The following is a 25,638-nucleotide window of genomic DNA, read 5'->3' on the forward strand; positions in this document are numbered from 1 at the left end:
CTCTGTGACATCACCAGGATATGCAGAGCTTGCCTGACTGCCCTTCTTCATGGTCCAACATACTGCTCTAAAGCTTGAATGATTAACACCTTGAATGGGCAAGGTATCCCATGGACCCCTTTCTCACCCTGTGAGCACCCTTCATTTCAGAAGCTTTGCTTCTGCTGCAGCTAGACATGTCACTCAGCGTCTTGAGTAGGAAGGAGAAGGAGAAGGTCATCCACAGACTCTTGATCCAGGCTCCTCCTGGGGAATTTGTGAATGCCTTTGACGATCTCTGTCTGCTTATCCGAGATGAGAAGCTCATGCACCATCAGGGTGAGTGCGCAGGTCATCAGCACTGCCAAAAATACTGTGTCCCACTCTGCATCGATGGCAATCCAGTCCTCCTGTCTCACCACAATGTGATGGGTGACTTCCGGTTCTTTGACTACCAGAGCAAACTTTCTTTCAGGTTTGACCTGCTCCAGAATCAGCTGAGAGACATCCAAAGCCATGGAATCATTCGCAATGAGACGGAGTACCTGAGATCCGTCGTGATGTGCGCCTTGAAACTCTACGTGAATGATCACTTCCCAAATGGAAACTGCAATGTGCTGAGAAAAACAGTCAAAAGCAAAGAATTCTTAATAGCTTGCATTGAAGACCACAGCTATGACAATGGAGAGTGTTGGAACGGTCTTTGGAAGTCTAAGTGGATCTTCCAGGTAAACCCGTTTCTAACCCAAGTAACAGGAAGAATTTTTGTACAAGCTCACTATTTCAGATGTGTCAACCTTCATATCGAAGTCTCCAAGGATCTAAAGGAGAGCCTGGAGGTGGTCAATCAAGCCCAGTTGGCTCTCAGCTTTGCCAGGCTTGTGGAAGAACAAGAGAATAAATTTCAAGCTGCTGTCGTAGAAGAGCTCCAGGAGTTGTCGAACGAAGCCCTGAGAAAAATATTACGGAGGGATCTTCCAGTGACACGCACTTTGATTGACTGGCAACGGATCCTCTCGGACTTGAATCTGGTGATGTACCCCAAGTTAGGATACGTGATTTACTCCAGAAGTGTGTTGTGCAACTGGATAATATAAAAGGTTGCTGCTCCTGATTATCGTCTCAAGCTAAAGTGTTTTCTGGGGAGTAAGTGCTTGGATAGAGTTGAGAAGCTCCTGGACTAGTAACAAGCCTGTCTTTAGTCTTATGACAGTTTGAAGAGGGGGAAGGATAAGAAAGCATGTTATACAGTCAGTATTCACCAACATGGCAAAAAGGGTAAATACATTTCGCAATGTTAACCGTCACAAATTCAAGAGGTTTTTATTAGAGCCTAAAATAATTTAGGAGGTGGCCATGACGTCTATATGACTCCTGTGTATGTTTCTGTGTTTGTGTGTCTCTCTCTCTCTCTCTCTGTGTGTGTGTGTGTGTGTGTGTGTGTGTGTGTGTGTGTGTGTGCACACACGCGCCTGGTTCTGTGTCTGTATTGGTGTGAGGTGTGTCTGTGAGTGTGTCTGTGTTGGTATAGGGGTGTATCTGTGTGTATCTCAATGTCTGTGTTGATGTGGGGTGTGTTTGTGTGTGTCTCTGTGTCTGTGTGAGTGTGTCTCTGTGCACCTGTATGCCTGTGTACCTACCTGCATGTGTGTGAGTTCAGCCTCACTTTGGAACTGAGTAGGTATGCACACCGCCCTGCAAATGCTAGTTCACATTATTCTATACAGTTTGAGATCAACCAGAGTTGGGTGAACCTTAATAATGGACATTGGGTTTGGATATTCTATGAAAGCAGCTAATATCAAATCTCTCAGTCAGGGTGCTAGAGAGGTGACTCAGTAGCTAAGAGTACTGGCTGTTCTTCCGTGGGAGGTGGGTTCAATTCTCAGCACCCACATAGTGACTCACAGTTGCCTGTAACTCCAGTCCCAGTGCTCCTTGCGTTGCATAGTGCACAGCACTGCCTACACATACAAACATAAAACACAGACACATAAAATAAAAATGAAGGGAATTTGCAAAATTGCTTCCACCTCCCTCCTGCTCCATCCCCATTCCCTTCCTGGAGGATGTGAATCTCTGGACTTCTAGAATAGCAAGGTCTAGAAACCTTGTGTAGCTGAGCCAACATAAAGTCATTCCTATAAACCTGTCTAATGCTTGCTTCATAGCAAACTTCATACTAAATGTTTTACAAGCAATATTTTACCATCTGTCTGGTTCTGGTATTATCCCCATTTTACATTAATAATGTAAAAGGTTTCAGGTTGTTCAGTTCATCAAGACATACAACATCTTAATGTGTTCAGGATGCTACAATAAAATATTGGAGGGTGTGGGTCTGTGAGATGCCCGGGCATTTAAAGTTCCCTGCTACCATATCTAGACCTGAGCTCCAACAAGGACATACATGGTGGAAAAATTCGGCACCCACAAGTCGTCCTCTCACCTCCACAGAAACCCTTCTCCCCAACTCCATTCACACTAAATGAAATAAATAAAATACAAAGACTACAAACAAACAAAAAACATTACCATTAAATGAGTCAGTCGCTGATATTAGAAAATTAACACTCACCAGTCTGAAGCTGGAAAATCCAAGACCAAGATGCAAACTGAGACAATGCCTGCTTCCTCATGGGCAGTGGCTCTTTTTATATAGCACACCTTGGAAGGAAACAAGGTAGTTCTCCAGAACCTCTTTTATAAGGATGTTAATCCTGCTCATAAACACTATACATTCATGACCCCTGGAGGCCTCTGCAGCCACTAGCCTAGAGAAAACAATTCAGCATGCACAGTGACTGCTGTAGATGACCAAAGATCATCCTCCCTGGAGCAGCTGTCTGGGGAGGCTTGGTGAATCATCATGTGATGATTTGAGGATGGGATGAGATGTTCCCCTCCCATGCCAAGGCAAAGTTTTGAATGCTTAGTTTTTAATTGATGCCACTATTTGGGGTAGTTTCTGGGAACTTCTAGAGAAGTTTAGCCTACTCAGAAGGAGCAGGTCACTGTGGACATGCTTTTGAAGATTGAAACTCTCATCTAGTTCCTTTTTGCTTGATGTCTACATGAGGTGACAGTCCCCTCTCCCACGTGCACCCATCCATCATGACATCTGTCTAAACACCAAAAGCCCCACGACCTGAGCTCTCTGAAGCCGTTGGACCAAGGGAAACCCTTCCTCTTCTGTGTTGTTTCTGCTTGGCATTTGATCACAGCAATGAGAAAACCAAGTAGCACACAGGAGTGGTGGGCTCGGCTGAATAGTTCTGTGGGCAAGCACAGCACAGAGAGATGGCCCAGAAAAGGGATCTGCTGCTGCCTAACTCATCCTGGTTGCAGTTACCCACTGCTCTTTCAGTAAATTCCACCTGAAATGGAGAACGAGATTATGGGAAGGAGTCACTAGGCCTCATCCTCCAATCCTGATTGATCTGAAGAGAACTGTGCTGCGGTTCTTGAGCACAAAAAAAAGATCGGGTTTTGTCTCGTGCACATTAGGGCAACAGGATCCCTGCAGGAATTTCTAAACTGTGTATCTTCCCCAAGAACTGGTGAATTATTATTTATTATTTACATCTGTGTGTATATGGTGTTTACATGTCTGTGCTTGCGAGAGTCGGGGTTGGTATACATGTGCGTGTGGAAGCAGCATGTCCATGTTGGGTGTCTTCTTTTATCTTATTTTTCTGAGAGTGTCTCATTGTACTCTCGGCCCCAGAACATGGCTAAACTGTCTGGCCAATGAGTTCCCATGATTCTCTTGTCTCTACACAGCACTTACAGATAGATGGCCATGCCAGCTTCTTTTCCTCAGGTGCTGGGGATTTGAACTCCTGTCCTCATGCTTGCAGAGCAAGCACTTTACCTGCTGAACCATTTCCTCACCCTGGGCACTTTAGTTTGATTAGAGAATACTTTGGGTATGTCTTTCTCTCTCTCTCTCTCTCTCTCTCTCTCTCTCTCTCTCTCTCTCTCTCTCTCTCTTTCTCTCTCTCTCTCACACACACACACACATTCTTCTCTCTCTCTCTCTCTCTCTCTCTCTCTCTCTCTCTCTCTCTCTCTGTGTGTGTGTGTGTGTGTGTGTGTGTGTGTGTGTGTGTGTGTGTGTCCTCTCTCATTTTAGGTATTAAACCAAAGACCATTGGCCCTCTATTACTGAGCTACAGCCCCCAGCCTAGGATAGCTACATTTTAAAACAAATATCAGAGGTATCTCTGATACAAAGTCTACCTATCAGAACCACGTTTTAAGAAATATTGCTGTGATCTTTAAACAGCATGCCTAATTTCTATTTATTTAAAATCACTTCCCCAAAATACATTGCCCAGTAAAAAGCCATCTCTACTACTCACTGCATGTGGACCAAAGCCAAGATTTCATCTATTATGTTAAAGGGGGGGGGGGAGTTCTCAAATAAAGTAGAAAATAAAGCTGTTCTCCTGAACTGAAATGAAGCTATCAGATAACCCCTTTAATAAAAATATGATGTAGTTCATGGCTACAGGTGTAAAAGTGACTTTCTAGATCATTCCAGAACAGGACCCAAGAGTTTATGGGGAAATTACAGAGACAGTTTGCTTCCCATCTATCTTATTACTTTTCTTGCTACTATGATAAAACACCAAGACCAAAGCAAGTTACAAACAAGGTGGCCTTATTGTGTCTAATAGTCTGAGAGTGTGATCCATCATGGCAGGGAAGTGCAGTGGCAGGAGCTAGGTCCTCCTGCATCCACTGTCAGACACTAAAGGGCAGTGAGCCCCCTTGCTCAGCCTATCTCCCCTTTGTGTACCATCTGAATCCACTCCCAAGGATTGGGATATTCACAGTAGGTCTTCACATTCCTATTAACTCTATCCTGCAAGTCCTTCCCAAGCCTCCCCAGGGGCTGTCCTAGTCTAGATAACTCCTCACTGCTAAGTCCGGGGACTTCCTTTCCAGTTGAAGATAGATCTGGTGAAGTTAGTGATCAGTACAAATGATCATGCACTCTAATATCCAGCCTGGACAATAATATTACTAGCTGCATTTGTAATCCCAGCATTCACAAGGCCCAGACAGGAGGATCACAAATTCAAGTCCAGCCTGGCCTAAATGAAGTCAAAAGCAAACCAAAAAACATTAAATAAAAAAATGTTCTTTCTAAATATCTGTCACATGTGGAGAGTTCTTAAGATGTAAAGTGTTGATCTACTTTTCTCCATCCAATTTTGTAAAATTTTCAATATTGTGGATATATACAATGAAAATTTATGTTTGATACTTTTTTACATAATGCATGTATCATAAACATTGTCCCATATCATTCAAAATTTCTTGAGCATATAAATTTAATTATTTATATGTTATTTATACTATAAATGTACCATAACAAGACAGCCATTCTTTCCTCATATATAATTTAAGTTTTTAGAATTTCTCCTGCTAGGAGTTAGCCTACAATGAGTGGATATATTTTCCATACTTTGAGTTATTTCCCTCAAGAAAAATTACCCAAAGTCTCATATTAAAAGACACATGGGAATTAACACTTATGCTGCATATTTACAAACACTCTGCAGACACATTTTTAGCAATTCTATAATCCCTCAGTCACACTGAGAACGTGCCTAGCTGGGCCTAATGGAGCACACCTATAATCCCAACACTTGGGAGTTGGAAGCAAAAGGATCAGGTGTTCAAGGCCATCCTCGGCTGTATAGTGAAACTGAGACCAGCCTGGGCTACATGATTTCTATCTCACAAAAACACAAAGGAAGGAAGAAAGGAAAACGGAAGGTAGAAGGGAGAGTGGGAGGGAGGGAGGAAGAGAGGGAAAAGGGGAAGGAGAGGAGAAGGGAGGGGGAGCATCTGAGCAACCACAGAGGTTTGCATAATCAATATTGAGTATTTAAAGCAATATGGTATAAAACCTTTAAAATGTATGTAGCTTACACCACATCAACACCAAGGGCATTTCCTTATGGAAAATTTATAAGGTGTCTGGCATGGCCAGGAAACTGTACCTACTAGCTGTTTTCATCTCTCCCTCTTTTTCTTTTACTGGATATTTTCTTTACATTTCAAATGTTATCCCCTTTCTGGGTTTCTCCCTGGAAATGCCTTATCCTATCCCCCCTACTTCTATGAGGGTGTTCCCTCACCCACCCACCCACTCCCACCTCACCGCCATGGCATTTCCTACACTGAGGCATCGAGCCTTCACAGGACCAAGGGTCCCTCCTCCCATTGATGCTAGACAAGGCCATCCTCTGCTACGTATGCAGCTGGAGCCATGGGTCATTCCATGTGTACTCCTTGGTTGGTGGTTTAGTCCCTGAGAGTTCAAGGGGGGGGCGGTGGCGTAGGGTCTGGATGGTTGATATTGTTGTTTTTCTTATGGAGTTGAAACGTTTCTTAGGTTTTTCAGTCCTTTCTCTAACTCCTCCATTGGGGACCCTGTGCTCAGACCAATAATTGGCTGCGAGCATCCACCTCTGTATTTGTCAGGCTCTGGCATAGCCTTTCATCAGACTCTTGTCAGCAAGCATTTCTTAGCATCCACAATAGTGTTTGGGTTTGGTGACTGTATATGGGATGGATCCCCAGGTGGGGCAGTCTCTGGATGACCTTTCCTTAAGTCTCTGCTCCACACTTTGTCTCCGTATTTCCTCCTGTGAGTATTTTGTTTTTCCTTCAGAGAAGGATCAAAACATCCACACTTTGTTCTTCCTTCTTCTTGAGCTTCATGTGGTCTGTGAATTGTATCTTGGGTATTGTGAGCTTTGGGGCTAATACCCACTATCAGTGAGTGCATATCATGTGTGTTCTTTTATGATTGGGTTTCCTCACTCAGGATGGTATTTTCTAGTTCCATCCATTTGCCTAAGAATTTCATGAATTCATTGTTTTTGATAGATGAGTTATGTAAATGTACCACATTTTCTGTATCCATTCCTCTGTTGAAGGGCATCTGGGTTCTTTCCAGCTTCTGACTATTATAAATTAAGGCTGCTATGAACATAGTGGAGCATATGTCTTTGTTATATGTTGGAGCATCTTTTGGGTATAGGCCCAGGAGCGGTATAACTGAGTCCTCAGGTAATACTATGTCCAATTTTCTGAGGAAACTCCAGACTGATTTTCAGAGTTGTCATATCAGCTTGCAACCCCACCAGCAATGGAGGAGTGTTCCTCTTTCTCCACATCCTCACCAGCATCTGCTGTCACCTGAGTTTTTGATCTTAGCCATTCTGACTGGTGTGAGGTGAAACCTCAGAGTTGTTTTGGTTTGCATTTCCCTGATGACTAAGAATATTGAACATTTCTTTAGGTGCTTCTTGGCCATTCGATATTCCTCAGTTGAGAATTCTCTGTTTAGCTCTGTACCCCATTTTTAATAGGGTTATTTGATTCTCTGGAGTCTAAGACTTTGAGTTCTTTTTATTTATTGGATATTAACCCTCTATCAAATGTAGGATTGGTAAAGATCTTTTCCCCATCTGCTGGTTGCTGTTTTGTCTTATTGACAGTGTGCTTTGCCTTACAGAAGCTTTGCAATTTTATGAGGTCCTGTTTGTCGATTCTTGATCTTAGAGCATAAGCCATTGGTGTTCTGTTCAGGAAATTTTCCCTGTGCCCGTGTGTTCGAGGCTCTTCCCCACTTTCTCTTCTATTAGTTTCAGTGTTTCTGGTTTTAGGTAGAGGTCCTTGATCCACTTAGACTTGAGCTTTGTACAAGGAGATAAGAATGAATCAGTTTGCATTCTTTTACATGTGACCACCAGTTGAACCAGCACCATTTGTTGAAAATGCTGTCTTATTTTCACTGGTTTCTGAGAAAGAAATTAGGGAAATGACACCTTTAACAATAGTCACAAATAATATAAAATACCTTGATATGTTCTAACCAAGCAGATGAAAGATCTTTATGACGAGAACTTCAAATCTCTGAAGAAAGAAATCGAAGAAGACTTCAGAAGATGGAAAGATCTCCCATGCTCATGAATTGGCAGGATTAATATAGAAAAAAAAATGGCCATCTTGCTGGAAGCAATTTACAGATTCAATGCAATCCCCATCAAAATTCCAACTCAATTCCTGATAGTGTTAGAAAGAGCAATTTGCAAATTCATTTGGAATCACCATCCCTGACCTCAAGCTGTACTACAGAGCAATAGTGATGGAAAAAACTGCATGGTATTGATACAGAGACGGGCAGCAAGATCAGTGGAATAGAACTGAAGAGCCAGAAATGAACCACACACCTATGGTCACTTGATCTTTAACAAAGGAGACAAAACCCTCTTTCTCTTGCTCTCACTCCCACCCCTTGCCCCAAATCCATCCCTCTCTCTCTCCTTCAAGCACTCTCTTGGAAGCGTTTTCTTGTCAGTAACTCTGGGTGAAGACGATAGGTAGGCTTATTTCTGCCTTTCCTAAGGAATCGTCAGTTATTGGATTTCTATCTCTGTAAGTGCTTTGCTTATTCCTTTTCTTTGCCAACTTATTAATAAAGCTTGTGACTTCCCACTTAATGAGTTTTCTAATTGGCCTACTTTAATTTCGTGTTCTGCAAAGTTCTTCTCAATTAGCTTTCATAAACCTTTGCTGATTACCTGCTGATTTACTCACAATCTTGATTAAACACCTCTTTGTAACATTTGCTGACTGGGGAGTACATTCCAAATCCCCTTAGCCTTCCAGGTCTGAGATCTCTGCAACTTTATCACTCCAGGGACCACACTGGCTTCCCTGGGCTTCCAGCATCTTTTTTAAGATGCCAGGCCTGATCACCTTTTCAAACACACTTTCTCCAGCCCTAGATTCTAGCAAGATGCATTTCTAACTAAGCATGGGACCTGTTTGTCTTAATCTAGGTGTACATATCTTCCTGTTTTTTTCTTAATAAAGAAGAATCTTTAATTTATCAGCAATGGAGCCAAAATCTATGAGACTGTGTGTCCAGTCACATGAGTTCAAGTCTTTATTCTAATGATTACTACATTTGCATGACTTCATCAACAGCAAATTTTTCCATCCCATGCACCACTAGAATGAGACCCTTGCACAGCTGTAAGCCTGGAGCATCTAGGTGATGTTGGGTGAGTATAAATGGTTGATAAATAAAAATACAAAAGAAAGAGAACGGCTCAAGCTCCACCTTCCAGGATTCTAACTTTCTGATATCTTTATCCCAAGCATAGCCTAGAATTTTCAAGATTTTTCCTGCCAGGTACATTCTTCTGATGTCTTTATCATCACCAAGTGTTCATGGATCCCTTAAGGAGTCTTGTCTACTGACAAGACATCTGTCTTAACTGCAGACCTCAACACAAAATATGACAAATTGGAAATTTAAAAGGTATGATTTAAAAAAAAAAAAAAAAGAAAGGCATAGGGACAAACTCATGGGACTGCAAAGAGAGGTAACAAAACAGGAAACGTGAAAGAATTCAGGTCCTCAGGTCTGGCTGAAGGGGAAGCCATCAGATGCTAAAGAGCCAAGTCTCTACACCAGGTCATGATGATGATAATAATGAAGGAATAATGACAATCCAGCAGCAGTCAGCCTTGGAAAAGGAAGCTGACAGAATTCCTCTAGATATTTATTAGGGGAGGGGAGATCATTTGATAGAAACAGTGTAATATATTAAAAACCACCAGGCAGGGCCTTAAATGCTTCATTAACAGTGATATGGGGAGACAGAAGGCTAGGGAGAGAGAAAACCACCCTGAGAGGGTGGCAGGAGAGAGGCCAGAAGACCCATGTCTGTGGCAATCCCCCGATCAATCTCAAGAGTAAAGGAAATGTCAGACTGACTTTTATTAAGATGCTGGGGAGCCTGGCAGGAAGTTGGAGGTAGCTTGATTTGTTTCAACATAGCGCATGACAAGAAGCACAGAGTCACCACGTACTGGTTAGGACCATGAATTGGGAGCTCTTGTTAGGCCACAGCACAGATTCCTGGACCTCTATCCCAGGAAGAGCTGCAGGGAGCTGTGGCCTCATTTCTTCAGGCTGCAAGGCCTAGCTGCTTCTGTCTTAAGGGGTAGGTGCATGTACTACACACACATACACACACACACACACACACACACACACACACACACACACACGTGTATAAGACACATAAGCACATATCTTGTTGTGATATATTAAAAAGTGCTTTTGACAGCTTTTTGGGTAAATTTTTGTACATATCGTTCATTTTACATCTACCGAAAACAATTTGCTCTTCTAGGTTATAAATACAACAACTTTCCTGAATTAATTTTGTTACATAAATTTAACTTTCAACATACAGTTATTATCTCTCTAGCCACGTTCATTCTTATTTTAGAAGACGTACAGCACTCCTTTTGAACACTGCGTTCATGCTCTATCCTCATAGGAATAAAGAATTTAGAGTGTGGATGAGATTTGCTAATTGAACAGATTGGGTTTTTCCACTCCCAGAATGTGATCTGTGGTACCAACAGCATTCGCGTGTCCTCTGCTTCGGGGACAGTGGTGGTCTGAGTGTCTTAACTGGTTGGCATGTAACACTGTTGTCATCAGACTTCGGAGCACTAGGACCTCAATCACACAGCAATGAGACTGATATACGCACCGCAGGTGGATGTAGAAGGGCCTGGAGTGTCATCACAGATATCCCCCTGCAGCTGGCAAGCCTGGTGAGGGTATGAGATTGTGGAATGTCACTGCTGAAGAGGGAAAAATACTATGACCGCTATGTGCTTTTAGCATGTTTGCCAAACAGCATCCCAATGTGTGTGTGTGTGTGTGTGTGTGTGTGTGTGTGTACATCCATTTATATAGTCTTTCTTTGTGTGTGATGTGTGTGAGTGTGCACTGGACACGCACAAATGTCTCCATAGGAGCCCAAAGAGGGTACTGGAGCTGGCATTGGAGTTGCAGGCTGTTATAAGTCCTGGGAACTGAACTCCTGTCCTCTGCAATAGCAACAAGGCCTCTAAATCCCTAGGCCCTTGCTCCAGCCCCCCAATATTTAGTTAATATTCCCTATTCTCACTTCATCAATTATTTTCACACCCAATGCTTAATATCATTAAATATATACAGATGAGAAGAAAGTAGGTGAGCTATGAGGGCCAGAGAGAAAATAAGTACGTGGTTAAAATAAGAGAAGAGAAGCCAGAACACAGTCTGAAACTATGGTCCTGAAAACGTAGCAAGGCAGACAGAGGCAGGAGGTGGCAAGCCTGGAAAGCCCACAGCGTGAAGACCCAAGTTCCATCCCTGATGCCCCAGTAAAAGCTGTGTGTGGTACATTCCTACAATCTCAGTACTGAGGAAGCAGAGACAGGAGGATCCCTGGGGGTTGCTGGCCTGATGGTCTACCCACACCACTGAGTCCCTGGCTCAGTAAGAGGCCTGTCTCAAAAAAAAAAAAAATGAGATGGAGGGTCTGTAAGACGGCTCAGTGGGTAGAACCCAACAAGCTGAGCTTAATCCCCAGAACACAGATGTACACAAATGCACACACATAAACGCACACTCACACAAGTGCTCACACACACATGCTCATTCACATACACATACACACACATATACACAAACACACACTCACATACACATATACATACACACACAAATACATACACACACAAAATCACACACATGCACATTCACACACATATACAAATACACACAGAGATACGCACTCACACAAACACACATACACACACACAGACACGCACTCACTCACACTCATAAACAAAAACATACATACACAGACTAACACAGGTGCACATTTACATACAAACACACACACACATACGCTCACATAGGTGTACACACAATACAAACACACATATATGTATAGACTCACACAATTGCACACACACACAAATACACATACACCCACACAGTTGCACACATACACTCATACACTCACACAGGTGCACACACACATACAAACATTCACACACACACACACACACACACACACACACGCACGCGCACGCGCACGCGCACGCGCACGCGCACGCGCGCGCGCGCCAGAATGAATATAGAAGAAAAAATAAAGCAAGCATGGTTTTCCTTATTTGGCAGCAGCAGGAACTTAAGATGAACTGAACGGCCCCTTTCCCACCACACACACTGTCCCCAGTCTTTCTGCCTACATCATCTCTGACTCACACCGTGAGTGAGAAGTCTGCGGCAGGAGAGCAGACACTGAGAAAAAGGTAAAGACAAAGATGCTTCTCGCATGCCTGACACGGAAGTCCTCCAAACCAGCCCCAACCGAAAGGGAAGGAATTGCTCTTCCCTGTCTCGGCTTGAAGTGAAGTAGAGCTTCAGGTGCTGGCGCTGCTCCCAGGCCATTGACTAGAAGATGCTAAGGGACACTGAGACCTGTAAGGAGTGTGCAGTCCTAACAGGTAAACTTCCAAACTCTAGTATTTTTCAGTGGGCCCAGAGATTCTGAAAACCCGATCAAGAGGGTCTAGCATAGCTTTATCTGGGGCTCCCTCAAAATTATAACGAGTTTCCTTTCTCAGAGGTGCTTCAGAGAGGTACACGTGTGTTTCTTCTGTGTCCAGTTCCCCACACTATCACTTTCAACTCCTCTCTCATGTCTATCCGGATGCTGAAGAACATTAGCAGAGAGAAGCTGCTGAACTATTCTTTTTTTTTTTTTTTTTTTTTTTTTTTTTTTTTTTTTTTTTTTTAATTTCCACTTGTGATAGTTCAATGAATGTATGAATGTGCCGGGAGCAGCAAAGCCACAAGAATAAAATCCATTTCTTGTTTTCACCAAGTGCTGCACTGGAAGAAATTAACTGTAAAATTGTTAGTCAGATTTTTTTTTCCGGGAAATGACGACAACTGGGAAAGGGGTTGACATTTTTCAGTGGGTATTGTAGATGCTTTGGTATCCTTTACTACAAATCACACACTCCCCAAGGGCCTTCCAGTTTCCAACCAGACACCATGCGACTTAGTATTACATAACCAATTTATAACCAACCCAAGAATGTGGATACAGACTATTACACTCCTCTAAAACTTCTTTCAGAGCAGCTGGAAAATATTACAGGCATTATGGTCGCCAAACTCAAGACACACTCATGAATGTTTTAAGTGTACAACTGAAATTTAGCTCTGATGGGCTGAGCCAAGGGGCATTTGGAATAACGAAGCAGAGAAGATATTTATGGTGTCAGCAGAACATAAGAGATTTCCTCCCAGCCTCTACAGTTAGATTCCCAAATCCAGAGTTAGAACTTTATCTGGTGTCCCGTTTATGTTTCTATTGTCATGACAAACGCTATGACCAGCAGCAAGCTTGAGGGGGTTCATTTCACGTTATTGGTCACAGTTCTTCACTGAGGGAACTCAGGGCAGAAAGTCAAGCAGAAACCTGAGGCAGGAACTTAAGCAGAGGCCATGGATGTGTTTCTCACAGGTTACTCAATCTCCTTTCTTCCACAACTCAGGACCACTACCCAGGCGTGGTACCATCTGAAGTAGGCTGGGCCCTTGCATGTAAACCCTTAATCAAGGAAATGTCAAACTGGATTATACACAGACTAATCTAGTGGGGGCATTTTTGTCAACTGCTGATAAAGTTTGACCAAAAAACAGCATACCAGACTATCAAAATTCCTCTCTATCCTCCTAGAAATGCAATGAGGAAAATCCTAAAGTAATTTGTACAGTAAACAGTTCCCTAAGGTGTGTATATCATGGTGACACCTGAAGCTGCACCATCAGTAAAGCAGAGTAGAATCCTTGACCCACAATATTTTATAACACTGGATGTAGAGTGTACAGAAATTATTTTCTCTCAATTTTTCTACAAGTTATAGTCCTGAAAATGTCCATGTTCTAGGAATTATGGATCTTAGAAAGCAATATAGGCAATGGTCCATGTTCATATTTTTGTTAAAGTATTTTCTATTCTCCTGTGGAATTGTCATCTCAGAGGTTTCCTGCTTCTGTCTGTAACCTAGGCCTAGTCCTGGAAGCTTCTAGCCTCTGTACAATCCCATCTAGGCCTAGAATGTTTTCAGCCTCAGACTTGCTGCTAAATAAGCTCACCCTTTCTAGTTCTTTCTGATCTCTGGCTGGCTGATTCCACTCAGCTGTTCTGGTTCAAACTCCTCTTCCAAGCTGACTGTTTCACTCTGGCTTCTCTGGGCTTACTCTGAATTGCTCTACTCAAACTAACTGACAATTTGTTCTAATCTTCTTGTTTCTTATTCCCTGGCTTATTCTGTTTTTACCTGGGTCTAGCTTGTTCTCTCTTTAGCTTATCACTGTCCTAGTAAGTCAGTCTCTCTCTCTCTCTCTCTCTCTCTCTCTCTCTCTCTCTCTCTCTCTCTCTGTCCTTTTCCCCCTGCATTGCTTCCCTTTACTCTCTCCTGAGAGTTGGGCACATTCTAGTCCCTCAAATCTTTCTCTGATTCATCACTTTGTCTGCTACTCCATTAGGAATCACATTCAAACACGGCTGCTTCCTTCTATAAACTAACTTTACCTTCATTGTTTGGGACTAAAGGTGCATACTAGGGGCATGTCTGAGTTCTAGCAAGAGGGATTAAAGGTATGTGGTAAGGACTGAGTCACACAGTAACACAATCTCAGGGTTTACCGAATGATTAAATATCCTGCAACATAACTTGATGATTCAATGCTAACATACTGAAGGGACACTTTTCTATCAGACAGATGTCTTCACAGAGAGCAATTCCTGTTATAGTGTGTGTGTGTGTGTGTGTGTGTGTGTGTGTGTGTGTGTGTGCATGCACAAGTACACATGTACATGCAGTTGTACATGTTTGGAGGCCAGAGGTCATCACTCTCCACCACTTCACTTTGAAAAGGTTGTTGTGATTCCATTTGTGTGTGTGTGGCTGCAGGAATGGGAGCCACGGTGCAGGTGTGAGACCAAAGGGCAACCTACAGGAGTCAGCCCTCTGCTTCCACTGTGTTTCTCGAAGATTAGACTGTCAGGCTTGATGGCAAGGGCCTTCACACTCACTAAGCCATCTCAATGCCCCACCATATACACCTGTAGCATGATTTCTGACTCTACCATGGGATTGAACTTGTACATTCTAGTCTTCTTGGATTCAAATTTCAAATCCATTCATAAATGTTTGTAGAAATAAACCAAGGTCTGGCTTATAAGACCTGTGCTTCTAAGCAGCCATTCAGTGCCTTCCACAGTGAGCTTCCAGATAGATTCCTACCTATTTTCCAGTCTCATACATGCGAGAATATTTATTCATCCAGTAAATACCCACTGAGCCCATTCCATGTGCCAGGCCCTGTATTCAGCAGTAGGAACACAAAAAGAAATAAGATACTATTCCTGTTTGTAAGTGCGTCTCCACTGAGCAAGGAACAATGCCAGGTGAAAAGCCAATCACAAAAGTAGCAGCAAACACCACCCAGTGGGAAAGCAGAAGAGGCCACCAGAGAAAGCTGGTACAGTGGCCACTGCTAGACCCTCCTGGAGCGAACACTCCCCTTGCTGCTAGGGGCTGTATTGGGGTCATACTTATGACCTCACTCCTTTCTGTTAACAGCTCACACTCACAGATGGAACCCCACTGGAAGAACCCATGATGTCCTAACACTCACACACACACACATACACACACACGTGTATGTGTGCACACAAACACATACACACACACATGAACACACACATATGTGTACACAAACACACACGCAAACATACATATACGTGTGTGTGCACGCAAACACCCATATGCACATAAACACATACACACAAACACATACATGTACAGACATGTGTATACACACACCACATTAGATCAAGACAGCTCTGTAACGTGCTCAGTCCCCAAGCTTCATGTAGGCTTGGCTAGGTCCTCGCTATGACTGACTGTCTCTGCAGTCCCTCCACCCACTACGTACCCAGGAATAGACAAATCTTTCTAAAGAAGGCGGGTAATAAATTTAGCCTTCACAAACCACAAGGAGTAAAGCTCAGTTCGCAATATATTTTTCTTTCCTCACAATTGTCTAAAAAATGTTAAAAAAAAAAAAAAAAGTTATTCTCTCCTAGCTCCAAATCATACCCAAACAAGCTCCACACAAAACAGAGTGTGGCTGCTCGTCTCAGAAACAGTCCAGTAAAAGCCTGTAAGCTACGCTCTGTCTAGAGGCTGCTTCTGCGAGGCTGTCTGACTGTGACAGAGGAAAGTCATGGAGACAGGCAGGTTCAGCCTGAGCTTGCTAGTCCACGGTGGTGTTGACAGTGATGAACTTGGCCTGAACCCCTGCAGCCCTAAAAAATATGAGTTGATTGCCTTTATTCCTTGTTTCCCAAAACCTGTCCCCTTTATGGTGCTTTCTGCAGTGACCCATTTCCCCAGGTACCTGCAATCAAGACTTCTTAAAGCACATCTGTTCATGACTTCTTTCCACCGGAAAAACTTCTACATGGTCTCTGGTGTACAGGTGCATACCATACAAACAAAACGTTGACTGACGGTCAATCACAAACTTATTTTAAAGCAATGTTTTAGTATACATATGATGCTACCGTTTATTAAAGATTAAAATCAATTTGCATACCAATGAGATGGAAGTGCTTGTTTAGCAAACACAGTACAGCACAGAGATACGCTAATTCGATACTTGCATGCCGAGGACTGATAGTAGCAAGATATTAAAAGTCTTTGTCCTCCATGATGACATCACTTTATGCAAGTATAGGAAGCTTTATACATACAGTGGAAACACTGCAGTCCCTGACATACAATGATCTCTACACTGAGCTGAGTTTCAGGTATGATGGTGTTGTGTGGTGTGAGGATGCGCAGAGTGCAAAGTGCACATGCGTGTTCAGACCTGAGGCTGCACGTGCATGTTCAAACCTCAGGCTGCATTGATTCCCCATGATGCAATGTGAGCAGTAACTACCAAAGACACCTCACCTTATTGTGTTTATGTTGAATTAAATTGAGGGCTCTGTGCCTTCAGAAACCTTTGACATTTGCAGAATTTTTATAGCTCTTACACTCAGTTATACAACCCCAGCCAGGGTCATGACCCACAGTTAAAGGAGCTTTGAGTTCAACGAGATACACAGTTCAACTCGTTCCTCAAACATAGACAACCCTTTTCTTTATGGGTTACAAGGCCAGACAGTGACATTAAGAATTCCCATTCTTTATCTCCTACGTGATAAACTGGATTGTGTGTCCCCGTGCCCTAAAAACAACCAGCATGACTCAGGGATAAAGCGTTCCGTGTTCATCTGTCTGAGAGCCCCCTCTGATGACATAAACAGCCATAGCTGGCAAACCATTCTGGCTGTAGCCTGTGTGCTCTTCCCTACCAAGTGTAAGACAAAGCCTCCTTCCCAGAACACTCCGCCCCTCAGTGTTGGGCCTCTCACTCTATTATAACATTCTGGACATTTTCATTCGTTGCTTGTTCTGGTTTGTTCCTTTAATAGTCCTCGGACGTAACTACAAAAACCTAGTGTACCGGGACACCAGGTACAAAGGGTCAGATTGGCCAAAACACTGAGCACTTTGATGTTCTGGACGCAGAGCTCTGGCTGGGACCAGAGCTCAAGGGACTTTAGGGGGAACAGCAAAGCTGAGAATCTTACATATTGAAGTTGGCTTTTGATCTTTAAAGCTGTGGTGTTTTTGCCTTCGTCCCAGCCCTTCTTGAAGACCAGGTGACTTGGCCACTAGCAGAGAACAGGTACAACAAGGGAGGAAAAAAAACAGATATTAAAGCTGTCACCAAAAAGAACACTGTACCCTATGGTGGAAGCCTTTGCCTGACAAATCCTTAAAACCTTCAGAAAAAAAAAATGGGAAAAACTGTATGTCTGCTAGTACATTTTTAACTCAATATTGACACTACATTCTCTTTCCCAGGTGCTGGGATTACAGACACGCACGGCTGTGCCGGCCTACAAGATTTGTCTTTAAAAGTTTAAAGACTTCTGTAGAACTTGTGGGTTTTAAGGATTTGCCAGGCAAGTACGGTGCATATTAAGGAAAGCACACACTTTAGTGAATACAAATGAGGAGTTTTCTTATGATAATGTCACTCAGCTCTTCAAAATCCTATTGCATGTTTAAACTTTTTATTGTAGTCTTTTACTGTGCACATGTGGTGGTGGGGGGGAGGAGGGCGGGGAGTACATTCATGCCAAGCAACCACACATGTGTGGAGGTCAAAGGGCAACTTGGAGGAGGTCATTCTCTCTTCATCCAGTAGTTGCAGGAGCCAAACTCTGGTCATCAAGTTTAGCAGCAAGCGCCTTTTTATCCACTGAGCCATCTTTCTGCCCCCGATTGTATTTTATATGGAGAGAGAGAGAGAGAGAGAGAGAGAGAGAGAGAGACTGAGACTTAACCCCAAAAAGTATTTCTAAAATAATGTTAGATGACAACTTTTTAGGGCCCTTCTATTTTACTGACCACAAAAATATTCAAAGCTGCCTTGTTGTACAAGGTACTCTTATTCCATTGTTAAAATCAATAATCTAAGTTTAGAGCATGAAAAAAAAAATTAGAGGACTCTTCCATGCTGAGACTCAGGCCTGTAATGCATTCACTCCTGTCTTATCTAATCCAATGCAAGTAGACCAAGAAAAAGGTACTATAATATTACATTTAATATATCTTTAAAACACATCAAAATTCAGGAACATCAGGGTTGGCTTGTTCAACTAGTAGGAAAAACCTACAACTATGTACCTTAACTGTGCAAAGCCAAACCATATTATTAAACCAACAGCTAAATATGGGGTTGGGGGAGGTGGCAAGGCTTAAGTTTACATCCAGTAAGTGTTTATTTATGCATACTTTTAGAAATATAAAATTCAGGGCTGCTCAGATAATATAGTTCTTGGGTAGCATTCACAAAACCCTGTGGGTCAATCTTCATCAAAATACAAAATTTCATCACAAAGTAGAGAAGGGAGAAGGAGAAGCCCAACGTCATGTTTTACTGTAAAGTGAGTTTAAGGTGAATGGGAGACCCTGTCTCAATCAAACAGGGAATATAAAAATCATTGTGAAATAATCAGAGCCTTTAATATTTACTAGAAGCCATCAAGACTAAACATTTTCATATCTGATATAACACGATTTATCCATAGTCTTACAAATTGGAAAAAGCAAAATATATTTGCTTGACTATGATGGACAGCTAGAGGTATTGATGACACGAAAATAGTCTCAATTGATTAATGGTCCTTTGGTGTTCATTTTTCTTGGGTAACTCAGCAATAGACCCAGAACCAAAGTTACCTTGCCTTTTATGACAGAAATTATATGAACTGCTAGAAATTATTTCACCTAGAAGTTAGCATATTTTTTGCTAACTGAAGTAGAAAACATTAAATACTTTATAGATTAATAAAAACAGAGTAAATGTATTATGAAAATTGACATGGAAGCTACAGCCTATAATCTCAGCACTGGAAAGGCTGAGTCAGGAGGATCACCATGAGTCCTCAGGGCAGCCTGGGATATAAAGTAAGACTGTCTCAAAACTAACAGAGAGAATAAATACCTTATGAAATGGCTTAGAAGTAAGTTTACTTGAGGAAAACATGAACTCCTGTGTGAGAGAAATGTTTACCTACAGTTTGCAGGCAGCAACCTTCAAAACCTTAATAGTTCCAATTTCAGTACCATATAAAAGAAGTGTTTGACATACAGGGCGTGAAGTCCTGGGTTCAATCATTGACTCTTCATCTTGAGCAGTGAACATGCTTCTGAATGCCTTGGAAATTACTGACAAGAAACCCTTAGTTTTTTACTGGAAATCTTTGTTCTAGCTCATCTTCTCCCCTCCCCCCTCCTCCCCTCTCCTTCATCCTCTCTCCCCTTCCCCTCTAAAACCTTATTTTGCTGTTGTCATTTGTGTTTTGTTTTGTTCTGTTTTTGTTTTTGAGACAGGGCCTCACTAAGAAGCCTTGGCTGACCTGGAACTCACTATGCAGACACCAGGCTGGCCTCAAATTCCCAGACATCTGCCTGCCTCTACCTCCCCAGTACTGGGATTAAAGGCACGTGCCAACGGGCTCATCATGCTCTCTTTAGAAGGGTGTTTTCTACAATACTCAAAGCAGTGGAAGATGCTTGTTACGGGGCTGCACTGGCCAAGTTCAGAACACTGACAGCACTCTGGTGTTCTCAGAAGCTAGAACTTTTCATAGCCTCATACCTTAGTGAGCCAAGTGGTGGGAGGTGAGGCTGTGGAAAGGAAGCGTGCAACAGAGACTTTTCTTGAACAGTGTGTGCTGTTCTCTACAGACATGACATGGGGAAAGTGCAGTATATAGAAATCAGGCCTGTAAGAATTATCTTTGACTTTACATCGTAAGACTCACACATAATTCTCATCCAGTCTGAACACTGATGCCATCTGCCTTCTATAAGGTGAGAAATCTGTCCCTGAGAGCTAGTCTTCTAATAGAGAGATGTGGGGATGGAAAAGGGTGGGGCAGGATGGATAGGGTGGGGTGGAATGAGGTAGAATCGGGAGGGATGGGGTGGGATAGCACCCAGGGATGAAATAGATGGAGGCGGGGTGGGATAGGGTGGGAGGGGAGGGAAGAGGAAGGGAAGAGGTAGGATGATAGGATGGGAGGGGAGAGAAGAAGAAGGGAAGCGGTGGAAGAAGCTTACTGGAGTCAGCAGCAGAAACATCACTGTTCAGACATTTGAAATAACTTCAGGTAAGAATGTGTCCCTTCTATTGGAACAGTAGAAGAGCATGCTTGTAATCTCAACACTGAGGAAGCAGGAGGGTGAATCCCTGGAACTCACTGCTCTACTCCGTGAGTCCCAGGCCAGTGAGAGACCCTATCTCAAAACGAAGCAGAGGATACAGACCCTGAAGAACAACATACACACGCATACACACACATATCACACACATACACACACATGCACACATATACACATATACACACACACATATACACAAATACACACATGCACACACATATACACACACATATACACACACATACACACACATACACACATACACACATGCACATCCACACATACACACACATATACACACATGCACACACATACACACACATACATACACACACATACACACATGCACATCCACATACACACATACACACACATATACACACATGCACACACATACACACACATATATAAATGTACATACACACAAACACACACATACACACACATATACACATGCACGCAGAAACATACACACATGCACACCCACATACACACATATATACACACATATACACACATAAACACACATAAACATACATACACACATATACACACACATACACACACATATACACATGCACTCAGACACATACACACATACACACACATACCACATGAAAATAGAAAGTGGGAGATAAAAGAGACCATCAAGAGGGGAACTGGGAATAATCAGAAAAACGTATGATGGCGCGTGTTTATGAACATGCCATACTGAAGCTCTGGAGGCTAACTTTATTTTTAAAGCGTTTAAGTAGTGCTTATTTATTGCTTAGCTTTTTTACAAGAAAAGATATTTTAATAAAAAAATTTCAGGCAAATGTTTGTGTTTTAGAATCCTGCCTATTTAAGTAACTGGCATATAAAGAGACATTGAAAATTTTTGTACATGTAAAATAGAAAGGGGCCTCTTTTTTGGCTAACGATTTATCTAAATTAGGTGATACATAACCTTATACTTTCCAAACTATCGTACACATGTGCACGAAACTTTATATACATGAAATAAATAATAAGAAGGAATTTGACTATGAAAACTATTGAAGAAGAGTATACATTATTCACATTAATGATGGTAAACCATTAAGGAAAAAGAACAGGACAGCTTTCTACAGAAAACCAGGCAGAAAAATGACTTGAGTGGTTTAATTTCCATTTTAAAAATTAATCTTGCAACATTTCCTACCGAATCTTATAATTGGTTCTATAGTTAATTAAAATTTCATTAGTGAGCAGATATGAAAAGCACTGCTTATTTAAACTATTTATTAATCCTTCTTGGATGGCTAATGAATTAAAGCCTCAAGTGCCTCTGTTTGAAAGTAACCACCCTGCTCATTCATCTACTCCCAGAGAGTAATAAGTTAAAACCAAGAAGGTCTTATATATTTGGTACTATTATTTTTCATAACTAAATTGCAAGGGTAAATTAATTCCGTGGTACATTCTGAAAAATTAACTACTGTTTCAGCTACCATCATTCGCTCCGTTCCAGTCGCTTCGGTGATTAAGATTCTATTTTGAGTTTCATTTCCACTTAAACATGTTAGACTTTTGTCAACATTTTTCTCTTTTCCCAAAGGCCTAAGCAAAGTCGTATCAACAGCATTAACTTTTTTGATCTTCAGGCTCTCCATAGAATGAGGAGCTATGTCACTGTCTGGCATTCGGATCACATTTCATCACCTGCTTTAAAACATTCCTAAGTACCCATTTGTCAGTGGAACCCTCAGTGTTTCTGAGGATGCTTGGTGTAATGGTTCGGGTTTGACGTGCCCACCACCACCACCTCCTCCTCCCCAGAGGTCCTACACCAAAGCTCTGGTTCCCAATGCAGCAGTGTACAGAGGCGAGCAAGGTCTTTGCGGGAGTTTGGCTCAGGAGACTCTGAAATCATCATTAGGTTGGTCCATCCACACAGTCGTGTTTAATGGATTACTGGGAGGTGGTAGAAAAATTTGGAGATGGATGGTCTTAGCTGGAGCAAGCAGGTCACTGAGGGTGGGTCCTTAAATGACTGACTCTCTCTGTCTCTCTCTGTCTCTGTCTCTGTCTCTGTCTCTGACTCTCTCTTTCTCTCCTCTCGCTCTAGCTCTTTCTTCCTCCCTCCCCCATCTCTCTCCGCACTTTCCCTTCATCACACAATCCCTGCCCTGTATCATCTCCTCACAGGCCCCAGAAACTGCAGAACTGAGCAACCATGGACTGAAACACAAGCTGAAGAAAGGAACTTTTTCTCCTTACAGTTGATTCTGTAGCACATTTCTTCACAGTAACAAAAAAAAAAAACAAAAAAAGCAAACAAACAAACACAAAACAAAACCTCCTAATATATATATTTCCATATATGAAATATGTTTCCACTAATATATTTCACTTTTTCTTAATAGCACATGCCCTATCAAAAATGGATTCATGCATTACAAAGGAAGAGCAGGACAGAGAGACGCTGATGTTTTTACTAGTGCTGAGTTTTATTTGGATCTGTCTCTATATTCAGAAAACCATGAGAAACATTCCTTACAGGCTTAAGCCCTTTCCTGGCGTGAATGCTTCTTACTGCTAATTAAAAGTCAATTCCGAGCAACTGCTGTAATTATGAGCATTACAGTAAGCTTACTAAGCTAAATACAGGAAATGAATTTTTCCCACCTGAGGTGGAAGTTAGACATTTCAGTGAAGTGCATCTAGCTTTTGTAATACTCTATTTATACACACATGCATGTACATATGTGCACATGCACACGAATACTATAACCTCAAATCCTAGATTCATTTAAGAAAACAATCTTGGTGTAGCTGTGGTGGTTACAGCTACCTCTTCCTGTTATGAAATGAACTTGCATGAAATTGCTAATATTTGGTCATTAACTGAACTGCACTGACTGGCAGTTTCTTACGGTTCAGCCTATATGGTTAGTATAGGTTTCTTTTCTTGTCCGTTTTGGTGCTGAACTCGAACTCAGAGCCCTGAATGTGCTGCGGCTAGGCTCTTCCACTGAACTGCAATCCCAGGCACAACGTTCCGCTTTCATCTATTTCCTACCTAGGTTGAGTTTGAACCCTAGCACCCACATAAAAGGTGTGGTGATAGATAGTGCATGTCTGTAAACAGCAGTGGGGAGGCAGAGATGATGGGCTCCCTGGAGCTCTCTGACCAGCCTGCCCAGCCACATTGGTGAGTTCCAGGTTCAGTGAGATACCCTGTTTCAAAAACGTAAGCAGGAGAGCAATCGAGAAAGACAGCCAAATGTTAGCCTCTGATCTCTGAGAGCACACAACGAACACCCTCCTGCACACGTGTGCGCGAGCGCACACACACACACACACACACACACACACACACACACACGTGCGCGCGCGCGCACACACACATTCACAAAAGAAAAATACAAGTTAAAACTCGCCAAAACCTCATAGATGCATTACAGTATCACAAAATGATATTGAAATCCCAGCGTAATAAAATACAGTGACTTCATCCAGTCTCCTCATCTTAGAGTAGTTGCTATGGCCACCAAGGGAAATGCTGTCCCCCAAAGCAGCGGGGCAAGTCTTTAGCAAAGTCATCATAGAACTCAACCTCTTCAGTTCTGTCTCTAACCTCTCTTCACCGTGCCATTAAATAGTATCATTGCCTCACAGTGAAGTGACCGAAGCTGTCCAGTTCCTATGCCGTAACTCTAGTCCCTTCATGCATGCTCACACACTGAGCTCTCCAGAGACTTCCTCTACTGACAGTCCATAATCTCAAGTTCCCTCCTGACAGAAGATATGTGAGGTTGACCACCATATACCAGAAGGATTTTAACCAGTTTCTACTTCCATATTTGTCTCCACCCACAGTTGCTTTACTCTCGTCCTACCAGAAACAGAAGTACAAATGTCAGATGTCGTTTCTCAAGGCTGTTCCCATGTTTCTGCCACGTTCCAAACTCATCAAACCAAGTCTACAAAAACGTTGCTTCGGAATCAGAAAAGGGAGTTGGAGCACTTTCCGTAATGAGAGTGAAATGGAGCATTCTGGGTACAGAAATGGACTGTATCACCATTGCAAAGAAAACCCTGGTAAGCACCCCACAAAGCAGAACTCATCCAAGAGCTTTCAAGATGAAAATTGCGGCTTATTTCCCTAACAGAAGCAAACCACTCCTGTACAGCACTCGTGAGAGCACGTCTTGGTGGAAATAAAGCACAGTCTTTAACTATGTGGGCTGCTCTCAGAACAGAGCAGTTACCGAATCCAGTGTGAAGCCTACGTGTTAGACCGGCCAGAGGTGACTTCTGCCTGGGAGGCTCACCGGCCCTGTGAGTGGATGCTGTGTGAGTCCTCGTAGGAGAGTTTTGAATGGAAACACCAAGGATGTGATTTTATCACCCACTAAGAGCAGAGGAGCTATTCAAAAATGCAAAACACTCATATCCTCACACTTTGACGGACAGGTAATTTATGTGGGGGTGGTATTACCGAAATCTAAAACAACAGCAACAATTGTAAACTCACAAGTGTTCAAGCAAGCAAATCTGCTAAAAGAGCGAGAGAGGGAGAGAGACAGAGAGAGAGAGAGGTTCAGAGAACATCAGAGAAGTTACACAATTTATCGGTAAGGTCAAGAGACAAACAGAATCTAAAATAAAACATGTTTCCCCTAAGATCTGTGTGTTGGTATATTTAAACTTTCGCCTATCTGGACTTTACCTTGTTAATTTATGTGAAGTTGGGATCAAAATAAGTTTTCTTGCCCACATCAAGCAACGATGCCTTCGGGGTTACAGTCATTCCCAGCACTAGTGGGCACAGCCCCCCTATGGATACACTGACTTCCTATATCTGCTTGTGTCTGTTTTCATCCGTCTTTCTGTCACCCTTCCCATAAGTCCCCAACACATGCTTTC

The 25,638-nt window shown here is 42.4% G+C and overlaps 1 protein-coding gene and 1 long non-coding RNA gene across 2 annotated transcripts; both read left to right on the plus strand.

Moving 5' to 3' along the window:
* Positions 1-1,281, plus strand: Capza3 (capping actin protein of muscle Z-line subunit alpha 3). Its single transcript, XM_034512532.2, has one exon. The coding sequence runs from the start codon at positions 177-179 to the stop codon at positions 1,074-1,076; it is 900 nt and encodes a 299-aa protein (XP_034368423.1). The 5' UTR covers positions 1-176; the 3' UTR covers positions 1,077-1,281.
* A 16,215-nt stretch (positions 1,282-17,496) lies between these two features.
* On the plus strand, positions 17,497-25,405 carry LOC143443582 (uncharacterized). The gene is made up of 3 exons (XR_013112701.1): positions 17,497-17,695; positions 19,912-20,394; positions 24,589-25,405. It is a non-coding gene; the product is annotated as an uncharacterized LOC143443582 (long non-coding RNA).
* The last annotated feature ends 233 nt before the right edge of the window (positions 25,406-25,638 follow it).

The sequence above is a fragment of the Arvicanthis niloticus genome, chromosome 9, assembly GCF_011762505.2.
Source record: "Arvicanthis niloticus isolate mArvNil1 chromosome 9, mArvNil1.pat.X, whole genome shotgun sequence".
NCBI classification, from domain to species: domain Eukaryota; kingdom Metazoa; phylum Chordata; class Mammalia; order Rodentia; family Muridae; genus Arvicanthis; species Arvicanthis niloticus.

What these genes read in the sequence shown, in the direction of transcription:
- Capza3 (XM_034512532.2), top strand. Translation starts at nt 177, where the DNA reads ATGTCACTCAGCGTCTTGAGTAGGAAGGAGAAGGAGAAGGTCATCCAC.